We start from the raw sequence: 19,516 nt of genomic DNA, 5'->3' as shown, positions 1-19,516 counted from the left end.
ACATGTAATGAAGATGCTTCTCTCTTCACAGCAAAGACTTAGTCTAGCATGAAGGGAAGAGGCAGCAGCTGTCCATTTCATACATTTAAAAGCTACATAAACAAGGGAAGATACTTTGCGGTGGCCATTTGCCAGAAAACAAGGTAGTGCTTTCCCCATCACAAATGCCATATTGGGGGGGGAAGCATCATGTACTTTCCAGCAGAGAATGTCTGGCCTGTTTTCCAGGCCAAGGAATTTTTATTTACTAAATATTTGTTGGAAAACAGCTACCTTTAAAAACAGGACACACTCCTACAAACCAGAGAAACAGCTTTAAAAACAACGATAATGGTTGCAAACCTCAGGGATAACATTGCTTTGAATTAGTGTGTCCTTCCAAACCTATTTCCAAGTAAACATTAAAACAAATAACCAAAAAGGCCACGTGAAAACATTTTCAAATTTAGCCAACAGTTTTCTATTGAAAACTCTGCCCAGGTGGGGCTTTTTGCCAGTCCCAGCCCCAGCCCAGTTACACCACTTCTATGTGTTATGCACTTTTCCTTCCGCTTTTCATGAAACTGTCCAGGAATTTACTGATGAGTCATCCAGACAATTAACAGCGAGGGATGCCTGAATGTCTCTTGTTTACGTTGGGGTCTGTTCTCTTCTTCCACGTGCATAAACAGTAACCCCAATGGGAGATTCACAGGGAGAAAATAAGTCAGATATCCAAAGGGCACATCTCTGAGCAACACAATGTAAAGGCTTCCTGTAGCCTGATGAAATCAGGAGTACAGAGCACATGGAAGTCACCAGAGATTAACAACGTCTGTTGACAGAAATGCTGGATCTTCTCCATGGGGAGAGTACTTTTCAGCAAATGAAGACAGAGCCAGCCCACACTCCAGAGGCAGGACATGCATATCTTAGCAACCAACCGGGCTAAAAACGATGGGTCTTTCAGAGTAATTCATAGTGTACATTGTGTAAGCAAATTAAGTTGTTGAGACCGTGACCTTCCATATACCCAAGAGCCTTCAAATAAGAATTTCATTCAATCCTTGGGTTGGGACATACCCAATGAACAAAGTACCCGACTATCACCACAACTTCCTGGCAATTCACACCAAGCACCAGGTTTCATAAGTGCCATACGCTAAGATGGTGTAAACCTTCCACCAGCATCATTAAAATGAACTGCTCCAACTCAAACAGACTCAGCTCACGTACACTTGAGCGTGGCAGTAGAGAAGCACATATCCAGCTCTTGGCTCATATCTCAGCACCATCTCCAGTTTATTCTTAATCTTAAATACACCAAAGTTAAACTCTGAACCTAGAGCACTCAGCCACACCTATCATGAATAAATTATGAATATTAAAACTCAACCTACAATTTGAAACTTGCTTTTGGTGAGCCATTCAAGCCTGTAACTTTCTTTTCACATGTCCATGTGTAGTGACGGCACCTCAAATGTTAGTGGGGTATTAATTTAATAATACTGAATCATGGGCACTGGCTAATAGGAGAAGGTTTTCAAATACATGCAAATGTTTTTGGATTCTCTCTCCCTTGTTCACTCAGCTCTATTGTGAACATCCATTCTTTCTGATAGCCAAATGGGATTTCATCATTTAGAATAAAACTTGGTGCAGGGATTGGAGTATTAAGGGCCTCTCCAAGGAGGAAATGGAGTTTCAAGACTACAGCACAGGAGATAGTGCCATTTCTAGTGCAAGATCAGAACTTTAAATTCTAATTTTAAAAAATGTGACACGGGGGGGGGGAGGGGGCAGGAGGGAAACACAGTCTAATTTATTTTAAATTAATGCAAACATTTGGCCAGGATCAATATAACTCATACCTACTAACTTGATTGCATAATGAATTTTCCTTATGGGTTGTGAAAGCCAAATCATTTTGCATTGTAGAAGGAAAAAAAATAGGCTGCCATTGAAAAAAGCAAGAAAATCCCAATTACAAACTCCCCAAGTTCCTAAACACATATCATGAAAGCATGTGCAGCTCTGTAGCATATGGCAAATCAATTACTAGTTTAAATTTTAAAACAAAAACATGGCAAATGTGTTGCAGAAATAATCAAGAACAACGGTTCGGTTTAGATTACAGTGGCCACTAGAGTTTTGAATACAATTAATCATCATTCCAGGCAATGGGAAGCCATATTGACACTTATTCCTCATTTGAATATTTAATTAGGGTGAAGTTCTTCATCAAATTATCACAGAACTGGGAGGAAAGCCTAGAAGAGACTTTAACCCATTAGCAGCTGCTCACCTGTGAGCTGAAGAACTTGCCCGCCACTCCCGGGAAGGAAGAGCACGGTCAGACAGCAAACAGGAATGAGGGATAATCTCTTTATGAGAAATACAAGAGGAAAGCTCTGTGGGCACTTAACATCCTGTGGGTCCTGTTCGGAGACGCCAGACTGAAGGAGGTTTCTTGAACTCCATTCATGTTAGTCTAGAGGGCTCGGACGTTTATTGAGATGTCGAGTTTCTTTGACACAGAGCCTGACTAAGGACATGGGCTCCCTTGCAGTGCACAACTGCGGTCTGTGTTGCTATGATTGTTAAATACCCTTCAGCAAAGGGAGTGGGGATACCATGGCCCAGCTCCTCCAAGGCTTTTAGGCTTCTAACGTTCTTTGATTTGCCCAAGGTCTCTCGCAAAGCCTGTGCTGGGCCAGGGAACTGAACCCTGGTCTCCCGAGTCCTAGGGCAGCCCCTGACCCTTTCATCCTTCCTCTCAGTAGTTGTGCCGGGCAAAGGCGGGCTGGAGACGGGGCAGTGCGGTTCACCAGGCTGCTACTATCCAGTGCAGAGCCCTGGCTGCACTGCTGCGTGCGTCAGAGAGGGAGGCAGCAATGCTGGTGCTCAGCAGTGGTGCTGGCAGTTCTGCACTGTGTGGAGAACGCAGCCACAGGTTTACCAATGGAGCCAGCGCTGTGACTCACCCTCAGGGCAAGAATGCAGACTCAGCTGCACATTCCCGCGGCAGGAGCACTGCTCTAGGACACGGGGAGGGACAGCCATTGTCAGCGCCAGCTGCTGCTGTGTAGCAAGCTCTAGGCTGAAGTGTCAAACCGTGTCTGCTCTTGGCTCACCCTTCCTGACAGGGCTCATAAGAGACGCCTGCACTGCAGCTGGGCGGCGCGACTCCCAATGCGGGGCGACAAACCCGAGCTAGCGCACGAGCAGCAGCAGTGAGGATGTTGCGGCACAGGCAGCGGCTTGAGCCAGCCACCTGAGCTCACACCTAGGGGGTCAGGTGAGCTTGGACTCGGGTGGCTAGCCTATGCCACCGACCTTGCCACAACCTGGCATTGCTAGCACCCTGGCTCGAACGGAGCTAGGGAGAGTCTGTGCTGGGAGCAGACAGACCAGACCCTAGGGCAGGGGTCGGAAACCTCTGAGAAGTGGCGTGCCACGTCCTCAGTAATTTAAGGTTTCGCATGCCAGTAATAAAATGTACATTTACAAGGGCCCTGACAGAACCCCAGACTGGCAGCGGGCTGAGCGGGGCCGGCAGCTGGGACCCCGGCTGGCAGGGGCCGGTGGACGGAACCCCAGACCGGTAGCACGCTGAGCCACTCAGCCCGCTGCCAGTCTGGGGTTCCGGCCACTGGCTCCTGCCCGTCAGCCCTGCTCAGCCCGCTGCCGGCCTAGGAGTCCGTTCACCCAGACAGGCAGCGGGCTGAGCGGGGCCGGCAGCCGGGACCCCGGCTGGCAGCAGCGTGCCAGTAAAAATCAGCTCGCGTGCTGCCTTTGGCACGCGTGCCGTAGGCTGCCCTAGCGGGCTCAGCAGGGTGCAAACCATGCTTAGCCAGCAGAACCAGTGTCCCGAGGGAAGGACCTGGGATTCCTGAGTTAGGGACCCTTCATTGCCCTTGTTCTGTCTCCCTCCTCCCTAGGTGGGGAGAGAGATCTCAGAGGCTTTCAAACCTGCTCTTCGCCCCAGAGTCTCAGGGCTCCTTAGGCTAAGGCGGCAGTGCACGGCGCGCAGTCAGGGCTGCGGAGCCTGTACAAGCTACGGCCTCCCTCTTGGCAGAAGCCAGCTCCGCTCTGGAATTGTGAAACTTTCCTTTGCATGTGACATTAATCCATATAAGAAAATCTCTTTTAATGAGGAGTGATATAGTTACTAACTCTCTAGAGCCACAATTAGAGCAAACTAATTGAACTTGTGTTTTGACACACTTTCCAAATTCACGGGTGCTGCATGACATATTCACAACAGTGTTGCCGCACAGCCATGGCGACAGCAAAATCATTAGGCTAATAACGCTTATTTGCATTCTTATCATGCCAGCAGCATGCCATTAAATACTGTTTCAACCATTGCTCGTTTACTCTGAAAGTTTCCACTGAAAGGTATTAACAGTAATTATTAGTACTTTAGTGGAAACTCTTATATTAAGGAACGGCAACTCACATTAACATACACGAATGCCAATTATTTTTCTTCAGCATCTACACACACACACACACACACACACACACACACACACACACACACACACACACACACACACACACACACACACACACACACACACACACACAGTCGCTCCTTCTCCATATTACTAAAGTGACAAGACGGACTTTGGAGAGTGAGGAATGCCTACTCCATTGAGACTGGGAATCAGGCTTTCAAAACAATTCTCTTGAATGTTGGCACATGAAACCAGATTGATTTAACATGGGCACTAAGATGCACAGATTCTGGAAAAACATTTTCTCAATTAAATATTGACAATTCCAGAACACTCCATGGTGGTATCAAACAACAAGAACAGTTCAGTGCAGGGTTGATTTAACCACTCTCTACTTCAGCTGCTCTTTTACTCATTAAACTCTTGGAACGATTCAACACACAGCAGCAACAAAAATGGCACGTGATAGGCAAAAGTCGCTAGTGCCCGTCAAGAAAGAGGTGTGTGTAATGCACATATTATGGCCAGTTTTCAGGTGCGTATTTTAGAGGCACTCCCACAAACAGGCCAGGGGATGCCCAACAGTTCCAAACAACGATTATTAATGACAGTCTGCATGAAGGTGATGAATTGCTTCTGAAGTTAGGGAGCAAATACTTATAAAAAGTAACAAAAGATTGTAAGGGGAAATGCCAGAGAGCAAAGGAAGCTTCAAAATTCAATCCAAAATATCACAATGGACACCAGAGTAAACAGTGGTGACTTTAGCTTCCAATCAGATCAGGTGCAACATGGTATAGAAGTCAGTCAAGATACAGAACACTGACTCATGCTATTTAGTAAACTAAAACCATGTTGTATAACACTAACTAGAAGCAGTGCTGTGCTTTGGGGTGCTGTGTGCACTTCCATCATTTATTTGATATGCACATAAGAATTGTGATGCAAAATTTGTAGAGCCACATAGAAATACTGCCAAATAAAACTGCATCATCTTCCACATTCAGTGACTGTTACCAAAAGTTCTCACCTCTTTCCCAGTGCAGGACACTGCCATTGCACACTAGGCTACAAAAGCTAAAAATCCACCCACAAGATAGTAGTTTCAAGCCCAGCATTTAGACCGGGAAAGAGTGTGTCCTTAAAAATACATGTGCATGCCACATGGCTAGAAGTCAAAGGAGTCCTTAAGCAAGTGCTTAAGTCTCAGGATACGTGTCTCAAGTTACAGTTTACAGAAAACACGAAAGCAGATTTCTACAATATCCAAAAATCACATCTACGATATTTATTCACAGCCCTTAATTTTTCTTGCATGTGAGCACTGCAATGCTACAACACCTACCTCACAGGCGAAAGCACTGCAGTGAGAAACAAAGACTGGAAGGCTGAGAATTACCTAGGGAACGGCCTTCATTCCAGACAATCTATTCTAATCATAGAAACCCAAATATTTAAATACTTTCTAAAACTTCACTGATCCTTTACCTAAAACAAGCAACATATGGGCCTGGTAAGTATTTCATCTCATTCCAAACTGCTAAAATATCCTATTTCTCAAAAAATCACTGAGCGTTGGGGGTACCATTCTCAGATTTAGAGCCGCCCCTCTGCATGAGAGAGCGGAGACGGGAGTGAGTGATTCTTTCCACTGAATTGTAGATTTACCCACCACTCTCTCACAGCTGGGCACGGGGGAGAGGCACACGCCCACATTGGTGGCACAATGCACCTTTATTCAGCATGACCTCGCTTCTGCTCACACCCACATGCTGAGTACACGGGACACTAGAGTCACGATTATTTTCCTCAAACTAAAATAATCACTTCTAAACAGGAGTAAATGGAACAAAAATAGAGAGTCATAACAGGGAGTGCCTGGTCTAGTGTACGAAAGCCCCAGTTCAAACTACAGGGCTCACTGCAGAGTGTAGCTCTTACCGCTTGCTCTATATGGAGGATTTGTTTATGATCAGATACATTTAAACAAGTAGAATATAACAGCTGCTAAACAGGGAGAAGAAAAAACAAATCCCACCAACTCTCTGAGTTTAATTTACCCAACTTGAAAGTCTGAGCTGGAGCCCATTCAAGTCTTGTAAGTTGAGGACTGCATGAAAGTGCTTAGACCTCAGCCTGTAAATATGAAGGGTTTATGAAGTTGTTGTGTTAGATGAACAGTCTGATGTCTCTGGAGGCTGCAATGGGAAGTGTGCGCAGCTTTCCACATCCTTCAGCTCTAGAATTAGTAGTTTTCAACTCTGCAGAAAATGAAACTGGGTTTGGGGGTGGGGGGCAGGAAGGAGCAAACTGCAGAAATACTCAAAAGATCCAGTGATGCACTGTAAGCTTCCATAGTGAAGATTTTAAATACTATCAAATCAGTCTTAAAATAACAAAGCCCAAATTCACAAGCCTCTCTCCGAATTAAACACTTCTGTGTGCAAAATACACCATGAGTCTGTTTGAAGAGGAGAATATGGTGCCTGATCCAAAGCCATTGAAGTCAATGCAAAGACTTCCACTGCTTCAATGGGCATTGTAGGATCAGGCCCCAAATCACTAGAAACAGCAGTCTCACTCCCACGAAGCCGTTTAAACAAATGCTCAACATTTATATGGCCATTTCCCCAAGAAATCACACACAGGCACCTCCAGAAAGAGCACTGCCAGGCCTTTAAATAGTAACTAATGAGAGTCTAAAACCAATAAACTCTAGAAATGTTTGGGAGAAAAGTAAAAATGGTGAAAGTGATTGATGGAAACAGCTACTCCCTGAACATACTCTCACATACTTCAGGGTGAAAGCACAATTAGATCCACAGTGGCAGAGATTATATTAACTAGCAGACACCACTGCAGTTTTAGAAACAAACTCCCAATTCCCCCAAAGGGCTTATTTAACAACTAAGCACACAGCTACTTTGCATGAATACCAGAAGCCGTATTCAGTGATCCCAAATGAGGCCACAGTGGCAGAGTGCCTTTAGGAAGAGCGTTCTCTAAAGAAAAACAATACTGAGAAGACTGAAGCGTCTTCAGTCTGCGTACTCCCTAATATTTCTCTCTCCACCCTCAAAACGAGCTGACTAAATCAAACTTCTCTTAACTGTAGATAGTGTCTTTCTCAGCTGCTTTGGGGATTCTCAGGCTAGGAACTGTTCAGACAGTTTCAACATTTCTTCCTAATCACCAGCTACCACTAAAACACACTGGACTTTAACCCATTTTTTGCCATCTCCATGTGGCAGAGCCGGATGCAAGTCGTGCATGGTTAGTGCAAGTTTCATAACAAGCCTTTAACGGGAAACAATCCCTAAATGGCCATATGTAAACCTGCTTTCCCATCCTCTGCTCGTGCAAACTGTTCTCAGCATATTTCTTATGCAATGGGGGGTACACTGATCACAGATGTACTGTTTTACAATGCACTTCCTACTGTGCCACCGCGTGGGGCTGTGGAAAATGCTTCCTCCTGGAACTGTTCAGTCTCTCGCGTTCTCATCTCTTCAACCCCGCAGGTCTTCGTCTTCCAACAAATCCCAACTGAGCACACCTGCTCTCTGAGTCTGGGCCCCACCCTCAACTTGAATGTTTTTAGAATAAGTTGGTTAATAAAAGAATGAGTATATTCCCCCGTATTGTGACAATAAATGTGATTTGAACCTTTAGCTCAAAGAATACATGAGCTCATGTTTGATAAGCTAGATAAGCTCAGGAAATGGGTTTGAAGTGCATGAAAGAGAATCAGATATTGTTACCTCTAAATAATGTGTGTTGATACTTTTTTAAAAAAAAGATTAGGAACAGTTCAAGTCTTTCCTCTTCCATTTGATTCACCTTCGCGCAGGAGAGACTGGCTCAGTATTACACTGAATTTAGTTCTCCAATTCACCACATCCACTGGTAGCACATGATTGACTCCCATCCCTGTATATTATAATTTCCCTACAGAAAGCCAAATGTTAATCACCTTTCAAGCTACATGCCACTGTTCAAACGCCATCAATAAAACAAATCAATTAAAAATCAACAGACCCCTCTGCCGGAAACCCTAGTCACAAACTCAGTTATGCGCAGGGGAATATGAACAAAACGTATTTTTGCTATGAGGAAGCAACTCAACTATTCAAAATAAAATCAGTAGCATGGGAGGAAAATTCACACATGCTGCTCCTATTCCAAGAATTTACATTAAATACTTGCCACTCTCTTACCAAAACCAGACAGAGCTCTCCTGGTAGAACATCCACACCAGCTCTGTATTTCATTCCAACGTGAAGCATTCAGTGGCACAGACTGTGTCTGTATTCCAAGCAAAGAGGAAAAGGCACGCAGGCTGGAAGAGGCTACAAACCCACTGCTAGGAAGTTACAACGTTCATTTAATCGGCATTGCTACAGGTCTCTGATTAATGAACTGTAACAATAGCTTGCGTTCTGGCATTCCAGCCCACTCACCCCCTACAACACCACCAGGATTTTCCCAGTGAACTTGCATACTCACCATTCACTGGTGAGAGTGGCCCCATGGACTGAAGTCCTTTATTGGCAGAACAGGAACTGCAGGTTAACAGCAGTGCATACTCCCCCTCCTCTCCCCCCGTTGCCCTTCCACTGTGCTGCACACCCCACCCCAAGAAGAAAATTCAGCCTTCACAACCCAGTTGATCCGTGGCCTCTCAGCTGAAGCTGCCTACACAGGGGACCTCTGCTGGTGGTTTCTGTAATCCATCCACCAGGGACCAGACTGAGGCCCCCTGCTAACAAACTTCTGCCACGGAGTGACTGGGCTAAATTTGCACCAGGGACCTAGAAGCAAAAGGCTCCATGTCTCCACACCAGTCCCTCGCTCGTTTTTAATTCAAGCGGAGACGAAACAAGTGTTCCAGATACCGCAGCCCAAACTGCCTGGAAGGTGGAGTGGGCAAGCTCTGAAGGTGGACGGAGGGGTCGGAGCCTTTTTGGCCTCAATGCTCTGTGAGCCAGGCCGTGGTGAAGCATGATCTGAATACAAGATGATTGCAGCACGATTCTCCTTTCCCCTAGTAAGCCATTAACCTTTCAGATGACAGCCCTGCAATCGGAATGACTGAACGATTCTCAGGGTCAGCGCGGATCTACGTTCTCAAAACCTGACAGCAACATGCAAAAGTTGTGACTGAATCGCGGTCTCGCTGAGAGTAAGATTAAACGCGTGTGACACATCTTTTGCAATCAAAGTGTTCCATTTCCCAAAGTATCTGCCACAGATTGATAACATCCACGCAAAAAGTTAAGGGCAATTATGTCTGTCATTGTAAAACACACTTCAGCAGCACTGAGTGACATCTTGCTGGAAGCTGACAAATTGTTAGAAGATTGTTTGAATGAGTGTGGTGGAGGCTCCTCCAGCAGCACCTTGGGAAGGAACTCGGAAGGCACTTGCTAACCAAGAAACCACACAAACGCAGGGAACATAACAGCTATGACAGCAGCCGATACGCAGGCCTCAGCAAGCAAAATGGCTTTTGGGGAGCTCTGCCTGTGCTGGCAGGAAGTCAGAGCTCCCCCCAGAAAAGCTGAGGTTAGATTTATGGAGATCACAAGAGCCAGGTAGAAAGCTGAACTCATACACAATTGCTAGGCAGAACTGCAGGCTGGGGCGAACTTGTAATGAAGCTTTCGCTAGTGCTTATTCCCTAAACACCAAACATGTGACCCTGACACTCTCCAGCACACGTGGGCAGTGGTCCCCATGCCGTTCACACACAGCAACTAAGCTGATGTCCACAAAAGGCAAGGCTGAAATATGAATCATTAGCACCTGCTTTTGGGAAACCCCCTCCCCCAAGGGCCCTAAGGTGCAGCAATCACTGTGCTGCGTTAGCACCAACTTATACAAGAGACGTTACTCACACCGACCCTCTCAACAAAGCTGCATTAATTACTGACTGCCCAGCAGTGCCCAGCAAACACACCTAGGAAAGCAGTGTAAAGCTCCATGTCCAACATTCCTGCTACACGCGGCTCAAGTCACTGGAATGGCTCTTTCAACACTCGCCCCTCAGATGAGAAACGGCAGGTGTATTTCTCCACGCTGCCCACAGCACAAAATACAGGGAGAAAAACCCTAGGGTGACTTGACACTGCGTCATCCTACAATGCACAATGGCAGCTCATCAGGTCGCACTCCACAGCGCAACGTCTCAGCCTCGGTCCAGGACACCAGAAGCCCAGACGCTTGTAACAGGGAATACCAAGGACAAGAGAGAGCCAAAGCGCCGTGAACATCCCCGCAACAGGAAACAAGCAATCCTTCCCCCTCCGTGCTGGCAGGAGGATTGTGCTCAGCCCTTTGCCTCTTTCTGCTCCGCAGTTCTGAACGGATGCTCCATTGAAATCGATGGTGTATTACCCCATAGTCGGAAGAGGGGTGTATCCTGGACGTAGCAAGCATGCTATGAACAGGGATGTCCTTAAAGAAGAGCACATAGGTTTGTTTCCACTGCAGGCATCACTTTTTGAGAAACCCAGGATGCTGCCAGCCAGGCATTAAATACAAGCGCATGAGAAGACAGAGATTTCTGAACCATCTTTCATGAGACTGACACTAATGTACTTTGGTACAGATTTCTTCTCTCTCTCTCTCTCAAAAGGGCAGGCACAAGCATAGCGTGAAGCCCACACACTCGAGCCACTGGCCAACTCTACCTAAGGACATTCGAAGGCAGACGATTGAGCAAAAGCTTTTGTTCATTAGATATCAGTACAGAACTTGCAATGGAGTTCCAAGTTCCCAACAAACGAGCAAACCCTAGTGCAACCCTCTCCCACTTTAACAGGAGGGGACAGGGAAGTCCCGATGCTGGGACTAAGCAGAGCCCAGAGTGCGAATGGCCTGAACAGAACCTCAGATGGATGAAGCAGCAATGCTGACACACGGTAAGATGCTGAGTCGAGTCTCTTGCAGAGCAGCAAAGCATGTGTGATGGAACTCTGACACGCCAGCATCACGAGAATCAATAATTAATGTGTCTGCTGAACCTGCCCGGCACAGAAACGAAAACCGATGTATTAAGAAGCTCTGCAGTAACACACTGAGGTGTTCTGTTGTCTATCTGTACGTACTACAGCGTTAGCAAGCAATCCGAAGCACTGAGGATACACTGCATATTGTCCTGATTTCAAAGGTATTTTATAAAAACAAGTCAGAAACTGAAGAGAATCCCTTCAAATATCTGACCAACCTAACAGCTAAATAGCACGAGTTGTGTAATGTGCTGTTCAGTGATTCTGTCTTGGCATTTGCGGTCATTCAGGACAGACTTTTGCAGCTACTGTTGGAATATATCCACATGGAATAAAATGGCAAACTGGCTGCAAGTGTGTTCTCTTATCTCTATGGTCATGTTAAAATAAAAAGTTACTTGTGACTACAATCTTCCATGGACATTAAGCTTGAATAAATTACTACCCTGTTGATAAAGTGTTAAAACAGCTTTTCAAGTAACATATGTTTCCTCTAATAAGAAATGTTTGCAAGGAGCATCTTTCTATACATTTCTATTTCTAAAAAATATATTGGATAATAAATAATCAATGTAAAAAAACCCAGACATGAATAGATGCCTTGAATGATTGGGCTGTTTTTATTCCGGTGTAAAAGTTACCTGTAAATCATATATGGTGCATGAGGGTAGAGCCAGCTACAGACAGGTGGTTTTTACTAGGAGGCATTAATGTAACATTCAATTATTCCACTGCATACTGGCTGTTTTAACTCAGCCAAATTAGAATACATTTTATATTGACTATTTTGACATTTGTTTTATTTGGCGAGTAAAACAAAACTGATCCAATTTCCTTGCAGCCATTGTAAACCATAAACTGTACAACAAGAGGTTATAAAATATATAAGCCTTGTAAACACTTCTTTTCAGACTGTCGCTGATGCTCTGAGCTCCAATTCTGGCCCCGTTCCCAACAGCTCTGGAGCCATTCTGCAGCCCTCCCTGCTCAGTCATAAAGTGACCCTTCCACACTTCGTGATTAAGGACAGCCACTGACATTCTCTTGCTAAGATAATTTTTCTCTTTACCATGGAAATTTGCCTGCATGTTTCTCACGGACAGAAAATGAAGACATCTACCGTAAAGACAAGACGTCTCGCTTTGATCTCGCAGGGTCTTTGTTATTTATGCAGCTGGTGCCTAGTGCAATTGTGAAACAATCCAATGGCTCCAGATAAAATAATCTGAGAACTCCAGCAGGACTCCTGTTTCTTATCTCATTTCTAATATCCCGCTATGAGGCTCTGACGGCTCTGAATGGTGCAAGCTGGGATCTGCAGCAAGGACCCCTCCCAGACAGCACAAGAGACGAGATCTAGCACAACTTTCAGTGAAGTGACTTGTCAAAAATAAACCCCAGAAGATGGTTGAGAAGTCACCACAATACACTAGGTTAGAAGTACACTTAAGGGCATGGGAGCATGCCCCTACCCAGATACCGGCCTTCACCAGGATAAAGTTACCACATAGCCCCGTTAAAAGCCTTTGTCAAGCAATTTTAAGACTGCCACTCTTTAAAATGCACAGAAAAGCAAAATAACCAAGGATATGGGTAGCATCTTCTAGCCAGACAATACACTGAACTTTGGACAATTTACAGTCTCCATGGAATTCCCATCTGCCAATCTCCTTAGAAATATAAATCCCAAGCATTTCCTTTCATACGCTAGATGTATTTGCAATACACTGAATGTGCTAACAAAACACTGACACTCCAAAATATGTAAAAACCCACCGAGAACACGTTTCCCAATTGGGGTTGCCCGGGCTATGAGTTCAGAGCAACTCTCTCACCATTGCATGCAATGCTGCATTTTCATCTCAAATGCCAATAATATAAATCATTCAATTCATTCTCTGCGTGCGGGGTTGTTTAAAAACACCCCCACCACTGGGCTTTGTGCAGGAAAATGTGGTAAATAATTGTAAGTGATAATTATACTCCTGTTCCTCTGACATATAAAATACACACACACACTTGACACACACACACACACACACAGTAAGAGCAAAGCCATGATGTTCGCAGCGGCTCTACAGCCCTGCTGTTGCAGTTCCTTGTGTGATGGTGGGTGGCTGGGTCTGCGCACAACGAACGGCGGCAGCAGCGGGGCCTAAAGTCACAGGTTCGGACACGACAAAGAAAAGCAAACCTCAGGCTTCAGTTCTGGGGATTAGGAAAAAATTGTTCCCCACTCTTATATAACAAGCCTGCACAATCCTCCAAGGGTATGAATGCTCCCCCCTCCCCTTGCCCCACTTTCCCTGGGGGGCGGGGGGGAGGATGGTGAAGATAGCAGTCTAGATAGACCACTGGCCTGCCTGCCCCAGGAAGGAGAATCCTAGGCACTCACGTGAGACCAAAGATGCTTTATATTCAGTTAAAAACAAAGATATGGGGCAACTGTGAGAAGCTCTGTGATACCGTTGTTGTTTGCTGGGTGCTGACAGTGTGCTCTTTGGTATACAGGACACAAAAGACAGGCGGTTTCATGCTCGGAAATGTTTACACTCTGACCCAGGCCGCAGGCTAAAGAGGACCACCGGGCAGCCCTCAGTGAATGCATTTTTGTTGTTGTTCTGTTAACTTTGCTACCTTCTCATCCCCATTCCACCCATGTGCCATCTATGCATGACATTGGCACAGCTTTCTGGGGACTAGCATATATTCCCCCATCATATCAGGGTGGACCGTGTAATAATTTATACTGGGACAGTGCCCACTGGTCACAGTCCCACTGGCTTAAGTATTCAGCTAAAATACGCAGCAAGGCATGCCCAACAGGAGAGAACCACAGAAAACTGACAAGTGGCAGAACCTACCTCGGAAGGTTAGGAGCTGGTGTTGAAGCTGGTACTTGGGAAGAAGGTGTCCCGGGTTGTGAGGAGTCATGGTTTCGTGGAACCCTGCCCATTCGGTACCAAATACCCATATTGTTAAGTTCCCTTTGTAAGTAACAGAGAAATCATTAATGCTATTAGTAAATGCAGCATGCACACATGATATCAAACATTGGCAAGTTTCACCAAGAAACATCTTGTGTAATAAGAACCAGGCTAATTACCACAGAGGATCAATTAATTCTCACACCAAGCAGAATAATACTTTGCACGTATATAGCACATTCCCTTCAGTGATCTCAGAACTTTTTCACAAACATTAACACTTGCAAACTCCCACTTAATTCCTGTAGAAAATTACAGTGCCTGGGTTTGGTATATGCTGAGGCATGGGAACATCCTCTGCATGAAGGGCTGCTTACCCTATGAACGTGTACTGTGGAGGGGCCTGCTTAGATCTGCCCAGGATTCGGATATCACAAATAGCAGCCTCTGTAGAATCTCGAGGGATGAATTTGATGCAGAGCCTCTTCTTTCTGAAAGCTATTTCTTCTGTGAAAGGAAACCAGGATTAGAGGCTGGTTTTTATGCATGACCAGGGTATAAAAGTTATTTATTGCATTTCAGCTCTTATGCAGATAGTTATGGCAGGAATATGAGGTGGACAGCAAATAAGTGTGCAAAGCCATGCACTTGACTGAATTTTCTAACACTGGTCCTTTTGTGTGGCATGCAAGATTTGTTATTTACCAGTACTTCTCTCCACACTATCATCTACAGAGAAGATTAGGTCCTACATACCACAAAGAATTACAGCCTCTGTAATAGAATTTGTCAGGCTGTTGTTTCCACGTCCTATATCTCTGATATCATTTACTTCACCTCTCTCGTGGTAGCATTCACCACAGCAGCCTGGAGAGCAATCACTGTGTTTGGTAACACATATGAAAGTCACCAGCATCATTGGTCAACCCAGGATCAAGATTTTTTCACATGGCCATTCGTGCATGGCAGCATATTAAATTCTAGTAAGTGCCCCCGACAGCTAGGCTCAAATTGGGAGCATTCAGCAAAATGCTGCCACTTGGTGAGACTAGGGAGGTGGAGCGGGAAGAGACTGGACCCCGGAGGGTGGCACAGAAGAGGTGCATGCACTCAGATTCAGATCTCCTCAGGAACACCTCACCCAAATGCATCCGAGACCCTGTCTACGCTGGGCTCTTTGCACCAGTGTAGTTCTTGGGATGGTGCAACCGCCCAATGTTGATATGCTGCAATCGTACAATTTACCCCAGGAAGTTACCAAGGTAAATTGTCCTGACATAAACCCCATTTTGCATTCATGCAGTGTATCTGTAATGGAAATTTGCCTAGTGTGGCTACACCAGTGTATATTTCCCTAGTCTAACCAAGCTCTAAGGTATAATTGTACCAGAAGCTTCAATCTTAAAGAATTGAGTTTATGGAAATGCATGCTCACTCTCCCAGCTGTGGTTCATTTTGCTACCATATGCTGGCCCTACTAATCTCTGGAGGTCCCTGTACATTTCTCTGCCCTTGCTGCTGTTTATAACTCCTTCCACTTTAGTATAATCTCTGAATCTCATTAACCGCTTTAGCCCTATTCTAGCCTAGCAAAATATGTAATAAAACAGGATTTCACAGGCCTGCTGCACTCCTAGCCAAACCCATCTCAAGCCACTTCCTTCCTAGTGTTTGGCCATTGGAAGCACCATACAAACCTGCGTCCCAGAGCTGTACAGACAATACAGACTGTGACCCTAGAGGGTATAAGGCACACCATTCAATACAGCACAGCCAGCATTAGCTTAGCCTGAGTTAAGTGGCCACAGCTCCCAGTCAAGTCAGGTGGATTTGTGGGTCCTCAGCTACTCTGAAAATCAGGCCACTTTCATTAGGTGCCTAAAGGTGGATTTTAGAAGCCTGGCTTTTGACTCCCACATTTCTGCACTTTGCTGAGATGGCTAGGGAGCAGTATGTTTAGTGCATTGTGTTATTAGCCCAGAAACTACAAATGGAAACACATAGCCACAAATTTTACTTTGAACAAAATGAGAGGCCCTTGTTACTTTACTTACAGACTATCACAATGCTTGTTTTACTGGCTTATCTACCAGGCTCTTTCACACTCTGCTAAATTCCTCCATCTGTGGCAAACTCAGGGAGGGAACTAGAACCGCTAATTACAGGTGCTCATGGAGGCAGGGAAAATGCACCACTTTATTGATACAAACAGAGCATGGAGGGCAGCAGAATACACTGTCCATGAATCACGCAGTCCTCTCCCCATCAGCCACAGGTTACGTGACTGTGATTTAATTTAAAGTTATTCTCCATCCACAACCCCGTGGTGTTTCCTTGGTAAGCGATTGGCTCTACCCTTGCTCCACATGTGCTCCGTAGCTCTCGGGGGCAGTGGCACTGGGAAGTCAGTCATGGGTTACAGAATCTTTTCCTTCTTGGTCACTCATACAAATCAACCCCCAGGCTGGCAGTGACTGACCAACCATCCCCATGTGCTGCAGATGCAGGTGAATTATTATCTGTGAAGAAGATTCAGTGAGCCTCTCCCTTTCGATTTACAAACTGGTCTGCATTCTGCAAGTATGTGCACTGGCAGAGTGACTGCAGCCCCTTCCCACAAGCCCCAGCCACTGGCCTGAGAGTGGTTTGCAGAGCTGGTGCACAGACCCCTTCTGTAGCATGCAGGGGGTGCAGCACTCGGGCTTAATTGGTGCAGAGGGCTTGGGGCTGAGTGGAGTTTTCTCCCCCAGATTAAGTATTTATCTGGAAAGCTGCTTTTCCCTTGCAGGAATGAAGGGGAGGATTTTCTGGGCATTCTCCTTCCAATTCATCTTGGCAATGATGAGAGAGGCTCATGTGCACCCCAGCTCCCCAGTGCACGGGCACCAATTTGCTCATATCTGAGGGCTATAAAGTCATACCTGTATAAGCACCACACACAGAGCTCAATACCACACTTACCAGCAGAAAAAGGTTAACTGCTCCCAGAGAACCCTCCCCTTCAAAGCACTAGGGGGAACGAGAGCTGATGAGAGAGGTGGGGCAGTGGCACACTAGCCATTTGGATACCTGGTGTCATCCCTTGTGTATCTAGGAGATCTAACACCTTAGGTATAGTTAATGAAAGCGAGTGAGATAAGGACTATTACACAGCTGCATGCCCCAGGACACATGCCGGGGAATAATTCAAGGAGCCCTTTTTAAGTGCCTAATCCAGCTTTTGATGTTTAAGTTTGACTCATCACAAAAGGTTCCTTTACAACACTATTCAGAAGAGACTCATCTTTTCCCAGAAGCTGAGCTTGTTTAACAGGTAACCAAAAGTGAGGTTCTGCCAGGTCTTTAAAAGCAGCTCTATCTTGCCAGAGTGCCTGTGGGTCATCTGACTCAATCGCATTCACCTGCCAGGGAAGTCTGCAGCAGGGTCTGGTGCTCTGCCCCAGGTGAAATCATCTATTCCAGCTTCACTGGGGTCACCAGGTGGAGACGTGGGGCAGAGAAGCTGGGAGCCTGCTGAGCACCCAGCTCATGACCAACATTACCACACTGCCTTTGGCAGACACAAGATGCCTTTTGGGCCTCACCTGCCCATGCAAAGGGAAGGAGCAAGATCCACCGCTGCTGAAAGGTGCAATGCTCCTGTGGGCAGTCATGGTAGCTCCACTGAACAGCCTACAGTGCATTTCTGCACAGTACAGCATGGGCCCAGGCTCAATCTCACACGGGAACAAAACGCCATTTATTCCTAGTCTGGCACCATCCAGAAACATGCGCATGCAACAATGCTGCCTGCTCTTGCCCCCTCAGCCGCTGCTGGAGCTGTGCATGAGGCGTGCGTGAGCATGGAGCTTGCCGCTCACAAAACCCAGCATTGTGAAAAAACACACTTACGTGTATCGACTGTCTCCTGGATGGGGATGAAGCCCACAGGAAGCGTGTCCTTGATATCAATTAGTTTCATGTCGACCAGGACGTTGCCTAAATGGCTCTTTAGAGAGAGGAGAAAAACAGGTGAGTGTGACTCTTAATAACTGAGGTTCTTCTTCTCTTGCTGATTTGACTTGAAGCTCCCTGTGAAGCAGAGTATTTTAGCAGCGAGGGCGACTGAAGAATGAGGAGCAGGTACCAGGCTAACAACTCAGACCTATGGCTACAGTTTTGTCAGAGAGGTGATAGAAACCGTGAATTTGAATCTCGGAAATGGCTGTCAAACCACATGTGATCAGGCCCCCAAACTGAGTCATGGTGCCACCTACCTCACAGGGTCACAGCACCACTCAGGTCTGGCCTGTTCACCAGTCTCTGTCGACAGAGGTGAGGCTGGGCCAAAGCTGAGCGGTGCTGTGACTCCATGTCACAGCGCCGAGAGCGGGGAGCCGGGCTCAGCCCTGCAGGACAGGAGCCGCCCACTGCATGCGGAGTGGGCTTGCTCTCCAACCGCGCCCTCCTTCCTGTGACTTAGCAACCTTTTCCCAACCTCTGTCATGAAATGTCTGCGCCAAAATTGTAGCTTTACTCCTGGTTGCACACTTACAGGACATACACAGCCCCCAAAGGGTCACCAGCTAAGAGATTACAGGCATCTTTGTTTATACAGGGTCTTCTGTCACACCCATCACTTAGCACCTTGGAAACAGAGACCACACTAGTCTCCTGGAAAGTCCCTGGGCCCTACAAAGGAGAATCACCATGGTCTAGTGAACTGTAAGCCTACAAGCCCTATGCATGGCCCAGCTGCGAAAGCCACAGGATGTTTATATGGTCACAGTGGTGGGAAATGCTAAGGAAAGACTCTAATGTAGACACAGCCAAAGTTATTACATGCTTCTGCTAATTAATATTGAATACATACGGTGCTAGCTCCAAAAGCTCACGCCATTTGGAATGATAAATTTCATTTGGAATCCATATGAATTCTGAACCAGTGCCTTGTCCTATTAATCAAGGTTTGAAGAGCTAAAAAACAATTTAGTATGACAGCCTCCACAATTGTTTAGAGACTTCATTTCCTTTGCAGTTCCCATTAAAGCCAATATTCTGCCAATATTCTGGATTCACACGTGAAAAAAAAACAAACCCTCTTTCGTTGTCACGTGGCTTTTCTGAACAGAAATGCAAAAAGCAATTAAAATGTCAT

General features: G+C 45.9%; 1 protein-coding gene across 7 annotated transcripts in view; it reads right to left on the bottom strand.

Annotated features, from left to right (window-relative positions):
* The window catches only part of MVB12B (multivesicular body subunit 12B), a 104,028-nt gene that overhangs the window by 56,560 nt on the left and 27,952 nt on the right, over positions 1–19,516 (bottom strand). For all 7 annotated transcript variants that reach the window (XM_039506207.1, XM_039506206.1, XM_039506203.1 and 4 more), the window contains exons 4-6: positions 18,271–18,367; positions 14,757–14,886; positions 14,317–14,439 (exon numbers count right to left, since the gene is read on the bottom strand). In XM_039506207.1, the coding sequence (XP_039362141.1) occupies positions 14,317–14,439; positions 14,757–14,886; positions 18,271–18,367 (350 nt within the window). The remainder of the gene's footprint in view (positions 1–14,316; positions 14,440–14,756; positions 14,887–18,270; positions 18,368–19,516) is intronic.

The sequence above is a fragment of the Mauremys reevesii genome, linkage group 19 (assembly GCF_016161935.1).
Source record: "Mauremys reevesii isolate NIE-2019 linkage group 19, ASM1616193v1, whole genome shotgun sequence".
NCBI classification, from domain to species: Eukaryota; Metazoa; Chordata; order Testudines; family Geoemydidae; genus Mauremys; species Mauremys reevesii.
This window is presented reverse-complemented; position numbering and strand designations above follow the sequence as displayed.